This window comes from Amblyraja radiata, chromosome 4 (genome assembly GCF_010909765.2).
Source record: "Amblyraja radiata isolate CabotCenter1 chromosome 4, sAmbRad1.1.pri, whole genome shotgun sequence".
In the NCBI taxonomy this organism is placed as follows: Eukaryota; Metazoa; Chordata; class Chondrichthyes; order Rajiformes; family Rajidae; genus Amblyraja; species Amblyraja radiata.
Genome location: NC_045959.1, coordinates 114,444,763 through 114,466,074, shown reverse-complemented (window position 1 = coordinate 114,466,074; position 21,312 = coordinate 114,444,763). Strand labels below are relative to the sequence as shown.

At 48.8% G+C, this 21,312-nt stretch overlaps 1 protein-coding gene across 1 annotated transcript in view; it reads right to left on the bottom strand.

The window, feature by feature from the left end:
- The window catches only part of wnt9a (Wnt family member 9A), a 76,470-nt gene extending 72,294 nt beyond the window's left edge, over positions 1–4,176 (bottom strand). Inside the window, exon 1 of the mRNA XM_033020417.1 lies at positions 4,067–4,176. Within this exon, the coding sequence (XP_032876308.1) occupies positions 4,067–4,176 (110 nt within the window). The remainder of the gene's footprint in view (positions 1–4,066) is intronic.
- Between the last annotated feature and the right edge of the window lie 17,136 nt (positions 4,177–21,312).

The following is a 21,312-nucleotide window of genomic DNA, read 5'->3' as shown; positions in this document are numbered from 1 at the left end:
CGAAACGTCGCCTATTTCCTTCGCTCCATAGATGCTGCTGCACCCGCTGAGTTTCCCCAGCAATTTTGTGTACCTGGGGTACGTTGATTGATTGGCTTGGCTTTGTATACTTGGTATATGGACCTGTGTCGCAAGTAAGGACTCCATTGTTCTGCTCCTGTGCAACTCTCACCAACTTCTACAGATGCGCCCCTAGAAAGCATTTTATCGGGATGCACCGCAGCTGGGTTTGGGAACAGCTCCATCCAAGACCCGCATGAAATTGCGGCGAATTGCGGACGCAGCCCAGACCATCGCACAAACCGACCTCCCTTCCATTGACTCCATCTACACCTCACGCTGCCTCGGCAAGGCCAGCAGCATCATCAAGGACCAGTCGCAGTCTGGCCACTCCCTCTTCTCCCCTCTCCCATCAGGCAAGAGGTACAGAAGTGTGAAAACACACACCTCCAGATTCAGGGACAGTTTCTTCCCAGCTGTTATCAGGCAACTGAACCATCCTACCACCAACTAGAGATTGGTCCTGAAGAAGGGTTTTGGCCCGAAACGTTGCCTATTTCCTTTGCTCCATAGATGCTGCTGCACCCGCTGAGCATTATTGTGTAGTCCTGAACTACTATCTACCTCATTGGTGACCCTCGGACTATCCTTGATCGGACTTTACTGGCTTCACCTTGCACTAAACGTTATTCCTTTATCGTGTATCTATACACTGTAAATGTCTTGATTGTAATCATGTATTGTCTTTCCGCTGACTGGATAAAATGCTTTTCCCTGGTGCATCTGTAGAAGTTGGTGAGAGTTGTAGGGGACATGCCTAACATCCTGAAGTGGGCCTGTCCCACTGTCCGAGCTAATTCAAGAGTTCTCCCGAGTTTCCCCTGATTCGAACTCGGAGATTTACAGTAATGGCTGCTCGTGGGTACTCGGGGCACTCGTGGAAATGTGAACATGTTGAAAAATCTTCACGAGTCTTCACGAGCTTACTGCGTTTCCCGAGTACCTGCCGTTAGCGTTACGAGTCGCTAAGAGACGTCCCGAGCTCTGACGTAGCCACTACGTACATTCTACGTGCTTGCCGCGAGTTTGATTTTTTTTTAAACTCGGGAGAGCTCTTGAATTACCTCGTACAGTGGGACAGCCCCTTAAGCCTTCTAAGGAAGCAGAGGCGTCGGCGTGCTTTCCTGGTCGTTGCTTCAATATGGGAGGTCCAGGAGAAGTTGCTGGTAATATTGACAATAGACAATAGACAATAGACAATAGGTGCAGGAAGAGGCCATTTGGCCCTTCGAACCATGGCTGATCATCCCCAATCAGTACCCCGTTCCTGCCTTCTCCCCATATCCCCTGACTACATTATTTTTAAGAGCCCTATCAAGCTCTTTCTTGAAAACATCCAGAGAACCTGCCTCCACTGCCCTCTGAGGTGGAGAATTCCACAGACTCACAACTCTCTGTGAGAAAACGTGTTTCCTCGTCTCCGTTCTAAATGGCTTACCCCTTATTCTTAAACTGTGGCCCTCGGTTCTGGACTCCCCCAACATCGGGAACATGTTTCCTGCCTCTAGCGTGTCCAAGCCCTTAACAATCTTATATGTTTCAATGTGATCCCCCTCATCCTTCTAAACTCCAGAGTGTACAAGCCCAGCTGCTCCATTCTCTCAGCATATGACAGTCCCATATTGACTCCGAGCAATTTGAAGTTTTCGACCATCTCTACTCTGGTGCCGTCAATGCAAACTGGGGCATGTGAACCGCTTTATACTAACAATACTAACCAGCTGTGATGGGGCTGGAGGTGCGACACACTATGCTGGCCTCTCCAAGTGGGTACAGAAGAATTAATGTCTCTTGGGGAATTTATTTCTTTATTAGTCCATTGCTGCCATGTTGTTGTTAGATTGGGCCTTTGAGCACCTTTCAAAAACCTTGTCCTCCATCAGAAGCAAAGGACGTTCCTTTAGGAAGGAGATAAGGAAGAATTTCTTCCGTCAGAGGGTGGTGAATTCTGCCAACTCATTGCCACGGACGGCTGCGGAGGCCAAGTCAGTGGATATTTTTAAGGGAGAGATAGATAGATTCTTGATTAGAACGGGTGTCAGGGGTTTTGGGGAGAAGGCAGGAGAATGGGGGTCAGGAGGGAGAGATCGATCAGCAACGATTTAATGGCGGAGTGGACTTGATGGGCCGAAAGAATAAATCCAGATTACTCCTCGACAAAGCTACGTTTAGTTTACAGCATGGAAACAGGCCCTTCGGCCCACTGGATCCGTGCGGACCATCGATCACCCGTTCACACTAGTTCGGGGTTATCCCACTTTCTCATCCACCCCGTACACACCAGAGACAATATCTTTGGCCCCCTTCGGTCGTGGCTGACCATGGGTGTCTCCAGGGTTGGAGGACGCCTGTGCGTGACTTTGTTTAACGTGGGGAGACTGGGGCACAGACAGCCACCCCACGGTCCTTGACAGATCTGGGTCAGGATCCAGTGGCATGGAGTCCAAGACGACCGGAGACCCTTTTTTGCTGCAGCCTTCATCCGCCTTCCCAGCCGTTGTGACGCTCCACTAAGGTCATCCATCGTCCTCCGCCTGTTCCACCATTGAGGTCTTGGTTGGACAATATACACAGAGGCCAATTAGCCTACAAACCCGCACGTCTTTGGGATGACGGGGGAAACCGGAGCACCCAGGGGAAACCCATGCGGTCACGGGAAGAGCGTGCAAACTCCGTGCAGACAGCACCCGTAGTCGGGATCGAACCATGGTCTCTGGCGCTGTGAGGCAGCAACTCTACCGCTGCGCCCCCAATTGTAATCATGTATTGACTAACCGCTGACTGGATGGCAGGCAACAACAAAGCTTTTCCCTGTAACTCGGAACACGTGACAATTAACTAAACTAAACTAAAGAATGTTCGCAATGGAGTGGAGTTTTATCTGGTAGTGCGCTAGTTTATGAAAAGACCGTTCAAACGCCCGATAGCGGAGGGGAAGAAGCTGTCCCCGAGTCTGGTGGTGCTCATAAGGAACAACAAATGGACACACTATGGCTCAGTTTAGTTTATTGTCACGTGTACCGAGGTGCAGTGAAAAGCTTTTGTTGCGTGCTAACCAATTAGCGGAAAGACAATACATGATTACAATCGAGCCGTTTACAGTATATAAATACAGGATAAGGGAATAATGTTTAGTGCAAGGTAAAGCCAGTCCAATCAAGGATAGTCCGAGGGTCACCAAAGAGGTAGATAGTAGTTCAGGACTGCTCTCTGGTTGTGATAGGATGGTTCAGTTGCCTGATAACAGCTGGGAAGAAACTGCCCCTGAATCTGGAGGTGTGCGTTTTCACACTTCTGTACCATTTGCCCCGATGGGAGTGGGGAGAAGAGGGAGTGGCCAGGGTGCGACTGGTCCTTGATTATAGTTTTAAAGTTAGTTTAGTTTAGAGATACAGCTCGGGAACAGGCCTTTCGGCCCACCGAGTCCACGCCGACCAGCGATCCCGGCACACAAACACCCTGGGGACAATTCTACATTCATACCAAGCCAATTAACCTACAAAACCTGTACGTCCATGCATTGTGTGAGGAAACCCCACGCAGGTCACGGGGAGGACGTACAAACTCCGTGCGCACGTAGTCGGGATCGAACGCGGGTCTCTGGCGCTGCAAGCGCTGTAAGGCAGCGACTGTACCAATGCGCCACCGTGCCTCCCATGCCAGTAATGCTGCCTGCATTTGCCTGATAGCAGCTGGGAAGAAATTGTCGACTCTCCCTAGGTAACCCTGAGAGACTCTACAGTAATGGCAGGTGCCCCTCTGGCCAACACCGATCCCTCAGCTAACACCTTATACAAATTATCTAATCTTTTAACACCTTTGCTGTTGCTTGTGGCTGAACTGCTGAGCTTTCAACATGGCCCTCCGGGGCAGTGCCAAGAAAGATGTCAGAGGCAGTAAAAGAACTCTGGCCCGCCCATCGTGCCAAATAATGCAGCCATTTATATCACATATAAATGTGCATTCTCTGCATCTGCAGGTTTTTTTTGAGGTGTTGCCAAGCAACAAATGGGCAGGACAAACAAGGTCTAGTGTAAATAGGCGCTGGCTGCGGGCCAGACCAGGGCCCGATGGTGGGGTTAGTTCAGATACACCTCTGGATGCACCTGTCAACATGCAACATTATACACCCGCACAGCTGCAGCAGCAGCACCACGTCCGTCTGAACCAGCTGTATTCCTGCCCCGCGGGTCAGATGGAAAGTCGTGCGTCCGTTCGAACCTCAATAGACAATAGACAATAGGTGCAGGAGTAATCCCCAATCAGTACCCCGTTCCTGCCTTCTCCCCATATCCCCTGACTCCGCAATTTTTAAGAGCCCTATCTAGCTCTCTCCTGAAAGCATCCAGAGAACCGGCCTCCACCGCCCTCTGAGGCAGAGAATTCCACAGACTCACAACTCTCTGTGAGAAAACGTGTTTCCTCGTCTCCGTTCTAAATGGCTTACTCCTTATTCTTGAACTGTGGCCCCTGGTTCTGGACTCCTCCAACATTGGGAACATGGTTCCTGCCTCTAGTGTGTCCAAACCCTTAACAATCTTATATGTTTCAATGAGATCCCTTCTCATCCTTCTAAACTCCAGAGTGTACAAGCCCAGCCGCTCCATTCTCTCAGCATATGACAGTCCCGCCATCCCGGGAATTATCCTTGTAAACCTACGTTGCACTCCCTCAAAAGCAAAAATGTCCTTCCTTAAATTAGGGGACCAAAACTGCACACAATACTCCAGGTGTGGTCTCACTAGGGCCCTGTACAACTGCAGAAGGACCTCTTTGCTCCTATATTCGATTCCTCTTGCTAATAATATTCCTCTTGCCTCGGGTGATCTCATGAGTCGACCGACTGCAGCAGGGGTCGAAACGGAATTAAAGGCTCTCCCTGATCCTGGTGAGATGTGCAGACGAGCTCCGGCTCGGATCCTCACTTGGATAGAAGGAATTTGCAGCAGCCGCCCCCATCCAGCTGGCACAGCCTGTTCTGCAAGGCCCGCTCTTGTACCATCTGCCCACTCGCTGCACCAGGGCCCGACAACGGTTCCCACAGCCCTTCGAGCCAGCACCTGCCATTCGAGATGGTCAGTCAAGTCAAGTCAAGTCAAGTTTATTCGTTACATACACATACGAGATGTGCAGTGAAATGAAAAGTGGCAATGCTCGCGGACTTTGTGCAAAAACACTACAAAACAGAATGGAACAGAATCACATATTCACATATTACATATTTGTGGGAGGAAAAAAAGAAAAAAAGAGCTATTTAAAAAGACACAACAGTAAAATGGTACTAAAGTTAGTCCCTGGTGAGATAGGAGTTTAGTCCTAATGGCCTCTGGGAAGAAACTCCTTCTCATCCTCTCCGTTCTCACAGCATGACAACGGAGGCGTTTGCCTGACCGTAGCAGCTGGAACAGTCCGTTGCAAGATCATCTAAAATCAGTACCCTGTTCCTGATTTTTCCCCCCACATCCCTTGATTCCGTTAGTCCTAAGACAGGTGTGGGCAACCTTGTTCTGCATAGGGGCCGGGACACATGTCTGTGAGCGGATGGCGGGCCACATCTATCACGTGTACACATGGATCCCGTCCCCATCCCCGCCCCGGATGGCAGGCAACAAATCACGTGTTCACAGAAGGTAGACAGAAATGCTGGAGAAACTCAGCAGGTGAGGCAGCCTCGTGCAATCCTCGCATATCTCACCCGCTGAGTTTCTCCAGCATTTTTGTCTACCTTTGATTTTTCCAGCATCTGCAGTTCTTTCTTAAAGGTGTTCACGGAAGGTGCGCGGCCGTGCCGGCGGCTTTGCGCAGGATGCGGTACAGACAGAGCTCGGCGCTCGGCGGGCCGGATGATTATAGGAAAAAAATCTGCCTGCGGGCCGGATGATTTCGGGTTACGGGCCGCATTCGGCCCGGGGGCCGCAGGTTGCCGACCACTGTCCTAAGAGCTAAATCTAACTCTCTCTTGAAAACATCCAGTGAATCGGCCTCCACTGCCTCCTGTGACAGATAATTCCACAACTAGTGGCGGGATATCCAAGATGCTGAAAGTCAAGCTCTTCCTGTCCGTGGTCCTCCCTACAGCCCTCTGTGCCAGTGAGACACGGAAAATCAATGTGGTGATGAAAACAAAATTGGATGCATTCCAACAACCGCTGCTTGAGGAAGATCATGAAGACCACATCACAAACGAGGAGATCTAACGGCAAACTGCAACAAAGCCTCTCAGCCAGGACATAGAGGGACGCATAATGAAATCTGCAGGACATGTACTCAGAATGTCACCAGGATGTGCACCTAAGATGGCAATAAAATGGCAAGTTGACGGAAGAAGGAAAAGAAGTCGACCAAAACTCACACGGAGGCGAACATTCCGGTAGGATTTGGAAGCCCGGGACGCAAGCCTATCAAGGGTGGAAGACGTCGCACATGACCGAACAGAATGGCGAAAGTTTGTTGCCCAATGCACTCAACAGTGTGGGAGGAACTGAGTCTAAGGAAGTAAGATAAGGGGTTGTACTTTTATAAGTAAGTAAGTTTATTGGCCAAGTATTCACATACAAGGAATTTACCTTGGTGCTCCGCCCACAAGTAACAACATGATACACAGTGACAGTTACGAATGACTCAGAAAACGATAAACATTAATAATAATAAAACATTAATGATAAAACACCATTGATCAAGTATGTGAACCAACAAAACACCAGATCAAAGGGAGGCTACAGATTTTTGGCTGTTGAGTAGAGCAACTACTGGTGGATAAAAACTGTTTTTATGTCTGGCAGTGGCAGCTTTGACAATCCGGAGTCGCCTTCCAGAGGGAAGTGATTCAAAGAGTTTGTGCATATTTTTAGATTTAAAGCAGATATGGTAGTAGTGTGTAAGAGGATAGGCACGAGATAAGCAGGGAATAGAGGAAGGAGATGAAAACTCCACACAAACATGGTGAAGGTTAAACTTAGAAGCTGAGCCTCCATAGTTCTGCTATTGGAAATACAAACCAACAGTCACGGCAAAATCCTCCAGTAGGAAACATCAAGGCCATCTGACATTCAGACATGTTCATAGCCTCTACATCCACTGTTTGTCCTGCTTAATAGAGTCATAGAGTGATACAGTGTGGAAACAGGCCCTACGGCCCAACCTGCTCACACCGACCAACATGCCCCATCCACGCTCGTCCCACCTGCCTGCGTTTGGCCCATATCCCCCCCCAAACCTGTCCTATCCACGTACCTGTCTAATGGGCTTGTCCCACTTACGTGACTTCCGCCGCCCGTCGAAGGTCGTTGCAGGTCGGCGAAAATTTTCAACATGTTGACAATTCGGCGGTGACCAGAAAGACGCTACGACTCTTCCGATTAAATCTCTCCCCTCCTCACCTTAAACCTATGTCCTCTGGTCCTCGATTCCCCTACTCTGGGTAAAACGCTGTGTGTGTGCTGGGTGAGCCATATTAATCTGTCGGTATTGTGACAGTCATATTAATTTGTGTGATATTAAATTTATATTCGGTAAGGTATATTAATAGGTGTTGTACCCGATCTATTCCCCTCACCGTTCTGTGTGTGAAGAAGTTGCCTCTCAAGTCGGAATGGGCAAGGTGGGCTGAAGGGCCTGTTTCCGTGCTGCATAACTCTATGACAATGAAGTTGTGCGATGAACCTTGTACTTTTCTCCCCTCCCCTTGGCCTCCCCTTTATTCTAAGACTATGGCCCTGGTTCTGGTCTCGCCCAACTTTGGGAACATTTTTCCTGCATCTAGCTTGACCAGTCCTTTTATAATTTTATATCTTTCTATGAGATACCCCCTCATCCTTCCAAATCATCCTGGGTAAACCCGAAACGTCACCCATTCCTTCTCTCCACAGATGCTGCTTGACCTGCTCAGTTACTCCAGCATTTTGTGTCTACCTTCAATTTTACCAGCATCCGCAGTTCTTACTTACTCTATTATCATCCTTACTTTTTTTTGCATATATTTCATCCATTGTCCTTTACTTCTCTATATCATCACCTATATCTTTCGTTTTCCCCTATCACTAACCAGTCTGAAGAAGTTTAAGAATAAGGGGTATGCCATTTAGAACGGAGATGAGGAAACACGTACTATGGTGGTGGGTTCTGTTTGTTTTATTGTAGTGTAATATTATTTTTTTAATAATTGAATACATTTTTTGAATTAAATTCAGATGTCCCAAGCCGCTGAGAGGATTCTCCCGACGCCGGAGCACCATCACCCGGCGAGAACGGCCTGGAACATCAGGCCTCCGTAAAGGCGACTGCGGAGGCCTCAATAGGCCCGACTATGGGTGGACATGGGGATGGGACTGGACTTAGTGCCTTCCCTCATAATGGGAACCATTGTGGGGGGATGTTTTTTTGTTTATTGTTCAATTCTTTAATGTTGTGTCTTATCTTTATCTGTGTGCTGCATGGCAAGACAAATTTCACTACAACAATTGGTGTACGTGACAAATAAATGTCCTTTGTCCTAAAGCCGTCAACACCGACAACGGGGACGGATTTCACTTACGGGACAGGTAAAGGAAAGCCGTTTATTTTACATATAAATGTGCTTCTTAGGATGCCTTTAATCAAAATTTTACGTTGCGAAAAGGTGACTTAGGACCCATACGAACCGGCAGTATTTTTCCTACCAATATGGGGTTTAAATTCACCGCAACCGCAACATTCCAAACGATCGCGTTCCACAAAATCCCACTCGCAAGATGATTTAAATGGCCATTAATTTACGGGAATTAAACACTAAATTCCTTCCATTTGGCCTATAAATTCATGACGATGAGATTTAAAAATCGTTATATTGTGAATTCTTGTGTGAATATTATTTGGACACTTAGGCTATTTAAAAATGTTAACCGTTTTCTTAAGAAATTGATAGATGTTTAGATCTAGTAATTGAATTTTGTAATTAGCTGCAAGTAGATAACTATAATAATAATAATAATAATAACTTTATTTATAGAGCACTTTAAAAACAACCACTGTTGCAACAAAGTGCTGTACATGACTAATCATGGACAAAAAATTATTACACGACAATAAAAACATTAAAAGAGAGAGTAAAAACAATTTAAAAAACCCATTAAAAACACTAAAACAGGAGCAAAGTCTCATGCAGGGTCAAAAGCCAAGGAATAGAAATGGGTTTTAAGATTGGTTTTGAAGATTTAAATTGAAGATTTAATTTAAAATCACTGTCCATCTTAAAACCCAGGTTTAAAACTGTTGGCTTCACATACAGTGCCAGGGGACCCAAGTCAACAGAGGGAGGTTCACGGCAGCCATTGGGACCAAACACTATCACCTGTCTTCTTTTCATTAAATCCTAGAAAGTTTAGGGCCAATTATAGGGCCCTAACTAATTATATGCTTTAATTTCAGGTCATTCAAGTAAGATTGTTTCATATTTGTTTCAGAATGCTTCAATCTATAATAACTGAACATTTCATTCAGTTCTCTTAATTTTTAAGAAAGTTATGGGCTTTTGACTGTCCTCGATCACAGCTTTTGTGTTAAGTCAATGGAAAAGCAATAGGGAACTAGATGCTAATTTCCGAGTATGAAAATGGCCATAACTTTTTTAATACTGAAGATATGAAAGTGAATTAGGTGTCAAATTAAACTTCTTTTTATGCTTTATTTGATGGGATAAATTGCAGACTTGATTTTTTAAATCTCAAAATTTTGTAACATTGCTAGATAGAGCTCTCGGGGCTAGTGGAGTCAAGGGGAGAATATGGGGAGAAGGCAGGCACGGGTTATTGATTGGGGATGATCAGCCACGATCGCAATGAATGGCGGTGCTGGCTCGAAGGGCCGAATGGCCTCCTCATGCACTAATTTATTTCTATGATAATGACAACAGGCCATTGCTCAGATATGGTGCCCAAAGTCGCTCACAATGATGTCTAGAAGGTGTTTGTGAATATGAGCACGCTCCCCCCACCAAAGTATACTTGCTGACTCCACACATCGAACAATAAAGGTCGTAAAAGTTTACCAAGTGCATGTGTTCTCCAGACCATTACACGATCACTGGTGTTTTGCCCTGAACCCTGTCCATTTCATCTCATTAGGGAAAGGCTCTTAAAACGTCTACTTTCACAAAGGCGTTCATTAATTCATGCATCGGTCTGGTAAAACAAAAACCGACACACTCTTTGAAGATGGAATTTTATACGGGAGTGTGAGGAAAGCAAAAACAAATACAGTGTAGAAACAAAGAACTGCAGATGCTGGTTTATACCAAAGATAGACACAGAGGGCAGACACAAAAAGGCTGGAGTAAGGGTCCTGTCCCACTATACCAGTTTACCCAAGACCTCTCCCGAGTTTAAAAAAAAATCAAACTCATGGTAAGCACGTAGAATGTATGTAACGGGTACGTCGGAGCTCGGGACGTCTCTTAGCGGCTCGTAACGCTAACGGCAGATACTCGGGAAGCGGTAAGCCCGTGAAGTTTTTTCAACATGTTGAAAAATGTCCACGAGAGCCCCGAGTACCTACGAGCGGCAATTACCGTAATTCTCCGAGTTCGAATCAGGGGAAACTCGGGACAGTGGGGCAGGCCCTTTACTCACTGGGAAAGGCAGCATCTCGACCCGAAACGTCACCCATTCCTTCTCTCCAGAGATGCTGCCTGTCCCGCTGAGTTACTCCAGCATTTTGTGTTTATCTCCCACCAGCAGCTCATTCCATACACCCACTATTCCTTTCAGCGAAAAAGTTGCCCCTCTGCTTCCTATTAAGTCTTTCCCCTCTCACCTTAAACCTAAGTTCTCTGGCTGTTGATTCCCCTACTCTGGGTAAAAGACACTGGGTGCATTCTGATCATCTCCGGAGAGAAGGAATGGGTGACGTTTCGGCTCGAGGTCCTTCTTCAGACCGAGCGATTCACAGTGGATGGATACATGATAAGGGAATAATGTTCATTGCTAGGAAAAGCCAGTAGTGTCTGATCATGGATAATCCGAGGGTAGATAGTGCTCCCAATACACCAGTACACCCACCTGTGTACAGACATTGGGAGGTCATGTTGCTGTTGCACAAGACGTTGGTGAGGCCGCATTTAGAGAATTGTGTTCAGTTCTGGGCACCATGTTATAGGAAAGATGTTACCAGGCTGGGTACAGAGAGGATGTTGCCAAGGCTAGAGGGTGTGAGCTATAGGGAGAGGTTGAGTAGAGGCTGGGTCTCTATTCCTTGGAGGATGAAGGGTGATCCTATTGAGGTGTATAAAAATCATTAGAGGAATAGATCGGGTAGATGCACAGAGTCTCTCGCCCTGAGTAGGGGAATCAAGGAACAAGTGGACATAGGTTCAAGATGAAGGGGAAAAGATTTAATAGGAATCTTGAGGGGTAACTTTTTCACACATGTGTATGGAACGAGCTGCCAGAGGAGGTAGTTGAGGCAGGGCCTATCCCATTGTTTAAGAAACAGTTAGACAGGTACATGGATAGGACAGGTTTGGAGGGTTGTGGGCCAAAAGCGGGCAGGTGGGACTAGTGTAACTGGGACATTGTTGGCCGGTGTGGGCAAGTTGGGCTGAAGGGCCTGTTTCCACACTGTGTGCAACATATTAATGTAAAACTCTCTCATTCCACCACTTTATTTCAGATCCTTTGTTAAAGAGGGAAGGGAGGAGAGTGCGGTAATGCGATTTCACAAACCCGCGTACAATAACTTCACTCTGAAGGTCACTTGGTGGCGTAGTCAGTAAATAAATCCACTGATGGTGTGGGAGCACAGCAGGCAATGGAGATATTGTTGATTACATAAGTGACATTTCACAAATGGAAGGTTGATGAGTCACCCGAACCGCAAATGAATTAATCAGCTATATTTTTCCCTTTGTGTGGCTCCAAAATTCATGAGATGATCTAATCGACATTGAAACCATCCAGTGTTTAGGGGGGGGGGGGGGGTGTGTTCCCGTACATTATGCTCGCTGTGTTTTCTTCAGCAGCTGTTCCCCTGATGTCATTCCAAACCTGTCCCACGATATTATTCTGCAGATTTGTGAATGGATCGCAGCGCGGAAACAGGCCAACCTCAGCCCACCACCGAGTCCCCCGTACCGACCATCGATCGCCCACTCACGCTGGCTCCACGCCGCCCATCCCCCCCCCCCTCGCTTTTGCACCCACACACGTCAATCAACCTACTCGGCCCGAAACATCGCCCGTTCCTTCCCTCCAGAGAGATGCTGCCTGCCCCGCTGAGTGACTCCAGCATTTTGTGTCTATCTTCGGTTTAAAACCAGCATCCTCTGCAGTTCCTTCTGACACAACTGGCAAGTTCAGTGGGGCACAGAGTGCTGGAGTAACTCAGCGGGTCAGGCAGCATCTGTGGAGAACATGGATAGGTGACGTTTCACAGAGTGCTGGAGTAACTCAGCGGGTCAGGCAGCATCTGTGGAGAACATGGATAGATGCTGCACAACTCAGACGACTATTTGCATGCTAGTCACAGAGGCAGATGTACAATCACATATTACATTAGCTCGGTAGACAACAGTGCTGGAGAAACTCAGCGGTGAGGCAGCATCTATGGAGCGAAGGAAATAGGCAACGTTTCGGCCGAAACCCTTCTTCAGACTGATGCAGGGTGGGGGGGGGGGGCGGGAAGAATAAAGGAAGAGGAGGAGCCAGAGGGCTGAGGGAGAGCTGAGAAGGGGAGGAGACAGCAAGGGCTAGCGGAAATTGGAGAAGTCAATGTTTAGGCCACCGGGATGCAGACTGCCCAAGCGGAATATGAGGTGCTGCTCCTCCAATTTCCAGTGTTGCTCACTCTGGCCATGGAGGAGGCCCAGGACAGAAAGGTTGGATTTGGAATGGGAGGGGGAGTTGAAGTGCTGAGCCACCGGGAGATCAGGTTGGTTAATGCGGAACCGAGCGGAGGTCCCTCCAACTCCACGACCACATCCTAACCCAGACCCGATACCACAGCCACATTTGCTTACTCGGGACTCTTGAACATATTCGCTCCACACTCTGACATCTCCACTCCTGTAGCAACATTGTTTCCTTTAACGAAGATCTTCTTTAATTCTTCCTAAAGTCAGGTAGTCCTTGCCTTCTCCCTCCTTCCCCTCCCCTTCCCAGCTCACCCACAGCCCACTGTCTCCGCCTCTTCCTTTCTTCTTCCCACCCCCCCACCCCCACATCAGTCTGAAGAAGGGTCTCGACCCGAAACGTCACCTATTCCTTCGCTCCGTAGATGCTGCCTCACCCGCTGAGTTACTCCAGCATTTTTGTCTACCTTCGGTTTTTCCAGCATCTGCAGTTCTTTCTTAAACATTTCTTAAATTCCTCTATCATTGGACTATCATTAATCGGACTTTGCTGGCTTTGATGAACTGTACACTACAAGGGCCAGGAAGCGAGCGGGCAAGATCATCTCTGACCCCTCTCACCCTGGCCACAAACTCTTTGAATCACTTCCCTATGGAAGGCGACTCCGGACTGTCAAAGCTGCCACAGCCGGACATAAAAACAGTTTTTATCCACGAATAGTTGCGCTACTCAACAGCCAAAAATCTGTAGCCTCCCTTTGATCTGGTATTTTGTTGGTTCACATGCTTGATCAATGGTGTTTTATCATTAATGTTTTATTATTATTAATGCTTAGTGTTTTCTGAGTCATTCGTAACTGTCACTGTATGTCACGTTGTTACATGACAGACAGTTCGCTAGAATTTAGAAGATTGAGGGGGGATCTTATAGAAACTTACAAAATTCTTAAGGGATTGGACAGGCTAGATGCAGGAAGATTGTTCCCGATGTTGGGGAAGTCCAGAACAAGGGGTCACAGTTTAAGTATAAGGGGAAATCTTTTGGGACTGAGATGAGGAAAACATTTTTCACACAGAGATACAATACAATATACAATAAGGGTTTATTTGTCACATTGCACATAAAGTGCAAGTGAAATGAATTTGTCAGCAGCGAAACAATGAGAAAGAACACACAATACACGATAAAAATTTAACACAAACATCCACCACAGCATTCATCACTGTGGTGGTAGGCACAAAAATTGGCCAGTTTCCCCCGTGGACGGGACCTCAACCCTCCGCAGCCGTTGCTGCGGGCGTCCAGATGGTAAAAGGACAAGTTAAAAGTCAAGGTAAGTCCAGAATCGGCTCTTCCCCACCGGAGAGTGCGGCTTCAGGCTGGTGTAGGCTGCAGGCCGGCGATCGTAGATTTAAATTTCGCGCCGCAGCCAGAAGCACCGCAGACTGCAGAGCCGGGGATCTGGAGCTCCTCTCCAGGGATTCCTGGCGAGGGACCCCGCTCCTGATGGCAAGTCGCCACGGCGCCCATGGTAGAGGTTGGCCGCGGGCCGGCATTCGGAGCTTCTTCTTCCCCCCCCGGGTCCCCAACATGAGATCCTGGGCTGCAGTCGCCGCGCTAGCCGGAGCTCTGCAGACCGCGGCTTCAGGCTGCCGGCTGCCGCGGGCCAGCGAAACGGAACGCTCCCCTTGCCGAGAGTCCACGCTGCGCCCGCAGCTCAAGCCCCGGGCGCGTCTCCGGGAAAGGCCGCCCGATTCTTGCTGTTAGGCCACGGGGGAGGCGTCCTGGAAAAAGTCGCCTCTCCGTGGAGGAGGCTACCGAAGCAGTTTCCCCCTCACCCCCCCCACACAAGACACACAGAGAGACATTAAAAGCATACATTAAAACATACTAAAAAAACTACAAAAGTAGAAAAAAAAGGACACGCTGCTGACAGAGTGGTGAATCTCTGAAACTCTCTGCTACAGAAGGTAGTTGAGGCCAGTTCATTGGCTATATTTAAGAGGGAGTTAGTTGTGGCCCTTGTGGCTAAAGGGATCAGGGGGTATGGAGAGAAGGCAGGTACAGGATACTGAGTTGGATGATCAGCCAAGATCATATTGAATGATGGTGCAGGCTCGAAGGGCCGAATGGCCTACTCCTGCACCTATTTTCTATGTTTCTATGTTTCTACTTGTGGGCGGAGCACAAAGGCAAATTCCTTGTATGTGAATACTTGGCCAATAAACTTACTTACTTACTTACTTACTTTGCACTAAACGTTATTCCCTTATCGTGTATCCGCTCGTAACAAGATCTTTTCACTGTACCTCAGTACACGTGACAATAAACTAAACTGTAATATAATTGTAGACTTTACTTTAGAATGTAGACTTTGGAGCTACAGTGTGGAAAGAGGTATTTTAGCTCACCGAGTCCGTGCCGACCAGCAATCACCCGTTCACTAGCACTATCCTACAAACTCGGGACAATTTTTTAAAACATTTACACCAAGCCAATTAACCTACAAACCTGTACGTCTTTGGAGTGTGGGAGGAGACCGGAGTCCTCGGAGAAAAACCCACGCAGGTCACGGGGAGAACGTGCAGACTCCGTACTGACAGCACCCGTAGTCAGGGTGGAACCCGAGTCTCTGGCGCTTCGAGCGCTGTAAGGGGGCAACTCTACCGCTGCGCCACCGTGCCCGCCATATAGAAGTTCTGAAGCTTCTTTTTGGCGACTGTTTGGCTTGTGAGCTTATACGACCTTCTGCCCAACGCCGTTCTAGATTCCCATTGCCCATGTGAGAAACATCCTCCTGGTTCCAGACACAAAAAGCTGGAGTAACTCAGCGGGACAGGCAGCATCTCTGGAGAGAAGGGAAGGGGTGACGTTTCGGCTCAAGACCCTTCTTCAGACTTAGATCGTGGCCTGGTGTTATAGACAATAGACAATAGGCAATAGACAATAGGTGCAAGAGTAGGCCATTCGGCCCTTTGTGCCAGCACCGCCATTCAATGTGATCATGGCTGAACATCCCCAATCAGTACCCCGTTCCTGCCTTCTCCCCATATCTCCTGACTCCGCTATCTTTAAGAGCCCTATCTAGCTCTCTCGTGAAAGCATCCAGAGAACCGGCCTCCACCGGCAGAGAATTCCACAGACTCACCACTCTCTGTGAGAAAAGGTGTTTCCTCTTCTCCGTTCTAAACTCCATATTCTTAAACTGTGGCCCCTGGTTCTGGACTCCCCCAACATCGGGAACAAGTTTCCTGCCTCCAGCCTGTCCAAGCCCTTAACAATCTTATATGTTTCAATGAGAAACCCTCTCATCCTTCTAAACTCCAGAGTGTACAAGCCCAGCCGCTCCATTCTCTCAGCATATGACAGTCCCGCCATCCCGGGAATTAACCTTGTAAACCTACGCTGCACTCCCTCAATAGCAAGAATGTCCTTCCTCAAATTAGGGGACCAAAACTGCACACAATACTCCAGGTGTGGTCTCATTAGGGCCTATCTGGGACACATGACAATAAATTCTCTTGAAGCTTGAATCTTAAATCTTTGGAGCGAAGCAGCTCGGCAGTCTCGACCCGAAACGTCACCTATTCCTTCGCTCCATAGATGCAGCCTTGCCCGTCGAGTTTCTCCAGCATTTCTGCCTGCCTTAAACTGAACAAGTGGTCACCGAACCCCGCACACAACCTGACCTTAGCACAACATTCCCGCTCCAGCACCTACGTCACTTCCCATTCCCACTGAATCCGTCTGCTGTAGAATCCAGGAAAAACATCCCTCGCCGTATAATCCCGCTCCAAAGACAACATTCCCCCCAATTAGCCTTGCTCCAGGAACCCAGCGCATTCAACCAAGTTAGACGGTGCACTGAAGTCAGCTACAGCCCGTGGCAGCTGTAAGCCGACAAGCCCTCAACACATTAACACCTTCCAGACAAGTGTCAGGCCCGCTCTCCCCCTCCAAATACATTCACCCACCGAGGTCTTAAAGGTGGATTGGCAGAAGCCAGAAGCCAGAGGCCCGGCACATCTTAAACTTGGACAGGACAGACTATCTAAATGGCGTCAAGTTGGGAAAAGGGGAAGTACAACGTGATCTGGGCGTCCTTGTTCATCAGTCTATGAAAGTAAGCATGCAGGTACAGCAGGCAGTGAAGAAAGCGAATGGCATGTGGGCCTTATAACAAGAGGAGTCGAGTATAGGAGCAAAGAGGTCCTTCTGCAGTTGTACATGGCCCTAGTGAGACCACACCTGGAGTATTGTGTGCAGTTTTGGTCCCCTAATTTGAGGAAGGACATTCTTACTATTGAGGGAGTGCAGCGTAGGTTTACAAGGTTAATTCCCGGGATGGCGGGACTGTCATATGCTGAGAGAATGGAGCAGCTGGGCTTGTACACTCTGGAGTTTAGAAGGATGAGAGGATATCTCATTGAAACATATAAGATTGTTAAGGGCTTGGACACGCTAGAGGCAGGAAACATGTTCCCGATGTTGGGGGAGTCCAGAACCAGGGGCCACAGTTTAAGAATAAGGGGTAGGCCATTTAGAACGGAGACTAGGAAACACTTCTTTCTCACAGAGAGTGGTGAGTCTGTGGAATTCTCTGCCTCAGAGGGCGATGGAGGCAGGTTCTCTGGATGCTTTCAAGAGAGAGCTAGATTGGGCTCTTAAAAATAGCAGAGTCAGGGGATATGGGGAGAAGGCAGGAACGGGGTACTGATTGGGGATGATCAGCCATGATCACATTGAATGGCGGTGCTGGCTCGAAGGGCCGGATGGCCTCCTCCTGCACCTATTGTCTATTGTCTATTGTCTATTGATATTCTTGCTTTGCTTCAGCACAACAGAATATAGAAGGCATGAACACAGAACAGATCAGTGTGTCCATATACCATTGAATAAATATATACACATATGAATAAATAAAACAGATAAAGTGCAAATAAACAGATAATACGCTATTAATGTTCAGAGTTTTGTATGAGTTGAGTTCAATAGCCTGATGGCTGTGGGGAAGATGCTGCTTCACCCACTGAGTTTCTCCAGCATTTTTGCCATCCTTCGATTTTTCCAGCATCTGCAGTTCCTTCTTAAAGACTCGTTTAGTTAAGTTTAGATTAGTTGGAAGGCACAGCGTGGAAACAGGCCCTTCGGCCCACCGGGTCCGTGCCGGCCGGCGATCCCCGCACACTAACACTGCCCCACATGCACCAGGGACAATTTACATTTATACCAAGCCAATTTACCTACAAACCTGTACGTCTTTGGAGTGTGGGAGGGAACCGAAGATCTCAGAGCAAACCCACAAATTAGTTGCGGTGGGTTTTGGGATCTGCTAAGGTTAGGAAAGATCCTCTCATGATGGAGGCAATGTTAACAGAAGCTGTTTTAAAGTCTTTAGACTCTAGACGTCATAAGTTCATAAGTCATAGGAGCAAAATTAGGCCATTCGGCCCATCAAGTCTACTCCGCCATTCAATGGCTGATCTATCTCTCCCTCTCGACCCGATTCTCCTGTCTTCTCCCCATAACCCCTGACACCCGTACTGATCAAGAATCTGCCAACCTCCCCCTTAAAAATACCCAATGACTTGGCCTCCACCGCCGTCTGTGGCAGTGAATTCCACGTCTTACCAAATACATTTCTCCTCAACTGCTTTCTAAAGGTGCGCCCTCTAATTCTGAGGCTGTGCCCTCTGGTCCTCGACTCTCCTACTAGTGGAAACATCCTCCCCACATCCACTCTATCCAGGCCTTTCACTATTCGGTACGTTTCAATGAGGCCCCCCCCCATCCTTCTAAACTCCAGTGAGTACAGGCCCAGTGCCGTCAAATGGCTTTAGAGATACAGCACGGAAACAGGCCCTTTGGCCCACCCTGTTTCCGCGCTGTGCCTTCCAACTGGTGCTCCCGTCGGAGTGGCCGAGCTCGGGGAGGTACGGCGTTCCCAGCCCGAGGGAGGAGCGGCGCCCAGTCGGGCGGCCCAGCCCGAGGGAGGATCGGCGCCCGGTCGGGGCGGCCCAGCCCGAGGGAGGAGCGGCGCCCGGTCGGGGCGGCCCAGCCAGAGGGAGGATCGGCGCCCGGTCGGGGCGGCCCAGCCCGAGGGAGGAGCGGCGGCCTGGCGCGAGACTGAGACAGTAACGGCACTCACGTGAGGGCGATCCGGCTCGGGGCTGGAACGGTGCTCCGGTGGCTGGGACTGTGTTCTGGCGGTGGTGGCCTGAGTCCGGGGTTCGGCCGCGGGCCAGCGGCTGCGTCAGCAGGACTGGTGGGCGGCAGCTTCGACCACCCCGGGGCCGCGGTGTATGAGCCGCGGGACTGATTTGTAACATCGCCCGGGGGGTATCGCCTCAGCGCAGAGAGAGAAGAGGAGGGAAGAGACTGCAGCCCTAAGACTTTTGCCTCCATCACAGTGAGAAGGTGCTATGTGGACTCACTGTGGTGGACGTTAATATGTGTTTATTGTTGTTTTTTTTATTGTATTGTATGTATGTATGACTGCAGGCACGAAATTTCGTTCAGACTTCGGTCTGAATGACAATAAAGGAAACCCTGTACCTGTACCCTGTCCACTAACACAATCCTGTTTTTAAACAGTTTTTTTTAAACCGAAGCCAATTAACCTCCTTGGAGCGTGGGAGGAAACCGGAGCGCCCGGAGGAAACCCACGCGGTCACGGGGAGAACGTGCAAACTCCGTACAGACAGCACCCGTAGTCAGGGTTGACCCGGGTCCCTGGCGCTGTGGGGCAGCAACTCTACCGCTGCGCCACCGTGCTGCCCGTCATAGAATCACACGCCACGGAAACAGACCCTTCAGTGGTCGATTTAAGCCAAAGCCCCCTTACACACACGACCAATGTCCCTCGAAACCTTCACTATCCAAGTACCCGTCCAAATGCCTTTTAAAATGTTGTTATAGTCCCAGCCTCAACTACCACCTCTGGCAGCTCGTTCCATGCACCCACCACCCTATGTGTGGAAGAAGTCGCCCCTCTCACCTTCAACCTATGTCCTCTGGTCCTCGATTCCCCAACTCTGGGCAAAAGACTGTGTGTGCTGTGAGTCAGCCATATTAATTTCAATCACATGAATCTGTCGGTAATGTGACATATTAATTTGTGTGATATTAACTTTATATTAATGAATGCTATGTTTGGGTAAGGTATATAAATAGGTGTTATATTAATGGTGTGACGTTGCAGATTTATTAGCAGGTGCTATGTGAAAGGAATTTATTTTAACAGGTGAAATTTAGTTAAAGGGCCTGTCCCACTTACGCGACTATTTCGGCGACTGCCGGCACCCGTCATAGTTGCAGCAGGTCGGTGAAAATTGTCAACACGTTGAAAAATCCAGCGGCGACCAGAACAAGGTACGACTCTTTGGGCGACTACTCGTGACCATACGGGCGTCACCCCGCGACATGTCATGGCTCGATGACTCCATATAGGACCTGCCCCACTTACACAATTTTTTTCAGCGGCCCGCTGCGTCTATGACGGGTGCCGGCAGTCGCCGAAGAAAAATCGCGTAAATGGGGCAGTAAATATCGCGTAAATATGGAGTCACCGAGCCGTGACTTACACGGGAGATAGACACAAAATGCTGTAGTCGGGGTCGAACCCGGGTCTCTGGCGCTGCAACTCTACAACTGCGCCTGTCGGCGCCAAAAACGTGGCGACTCTTTGCGTTCTGCCCAGGTGAGGCCCGCGGTGTGATTTTACCGGATTGCTCGCAGAACACAACGAACGTCACTGTACCGAGGAGCATGTGACAATAAAGCATCATTGAATGATCGAGTCATTGAATGATTGGATCACTGGCCGTCACAATGGCTTTTCAGAAGAGATCAAGACCTTTTCTTTCACTGAAAACTGAGCACATGAGCGGGGGGGGAATTCTCGCGGTGGACGGCCTTTGATGGGGAGCTGAGGCCACTGACCTGAGCGAGGATGTGAGGGGGAATGGAACAAGAGCCCTCAGTGTCTCGCCCATTGGGAATGAAGCCAAGGATTTACTCTTGGCCGCTCTCCAAAGACCCTCGGGGAGGAAAACCCATAGCATTGGGCATCGCCACTTCAGAGGCCCTGGTTATGTGGCTGCCTCAACCGAATGCAGAGCGAGGGGGGGTCCAGTACCAGGGGTCACGATTTAAGAATAAGGGGTTAGTTAGGCCATTTGGGACTGAGATGAGGAAAAACTTTTTCAGCCCAGAGAGTTGTGAATCTGTGGAATTCTCTGCCACAGAAGGCAGTGGAGGCCGATTCACTGGATGTTTTCAAGAGAGAGTTAAACCCCTGTCCCACGGTACGAGTTCATTCCAAGAGCTCTCCCGAGTTTGCCCTGATTCGAACTCGGAGATTTACGGTAATGGCCACTCGTCGGTACTCGGGGCTCTCGTGGACATTTTTCAACGAGTCTTCCCGAGCTTA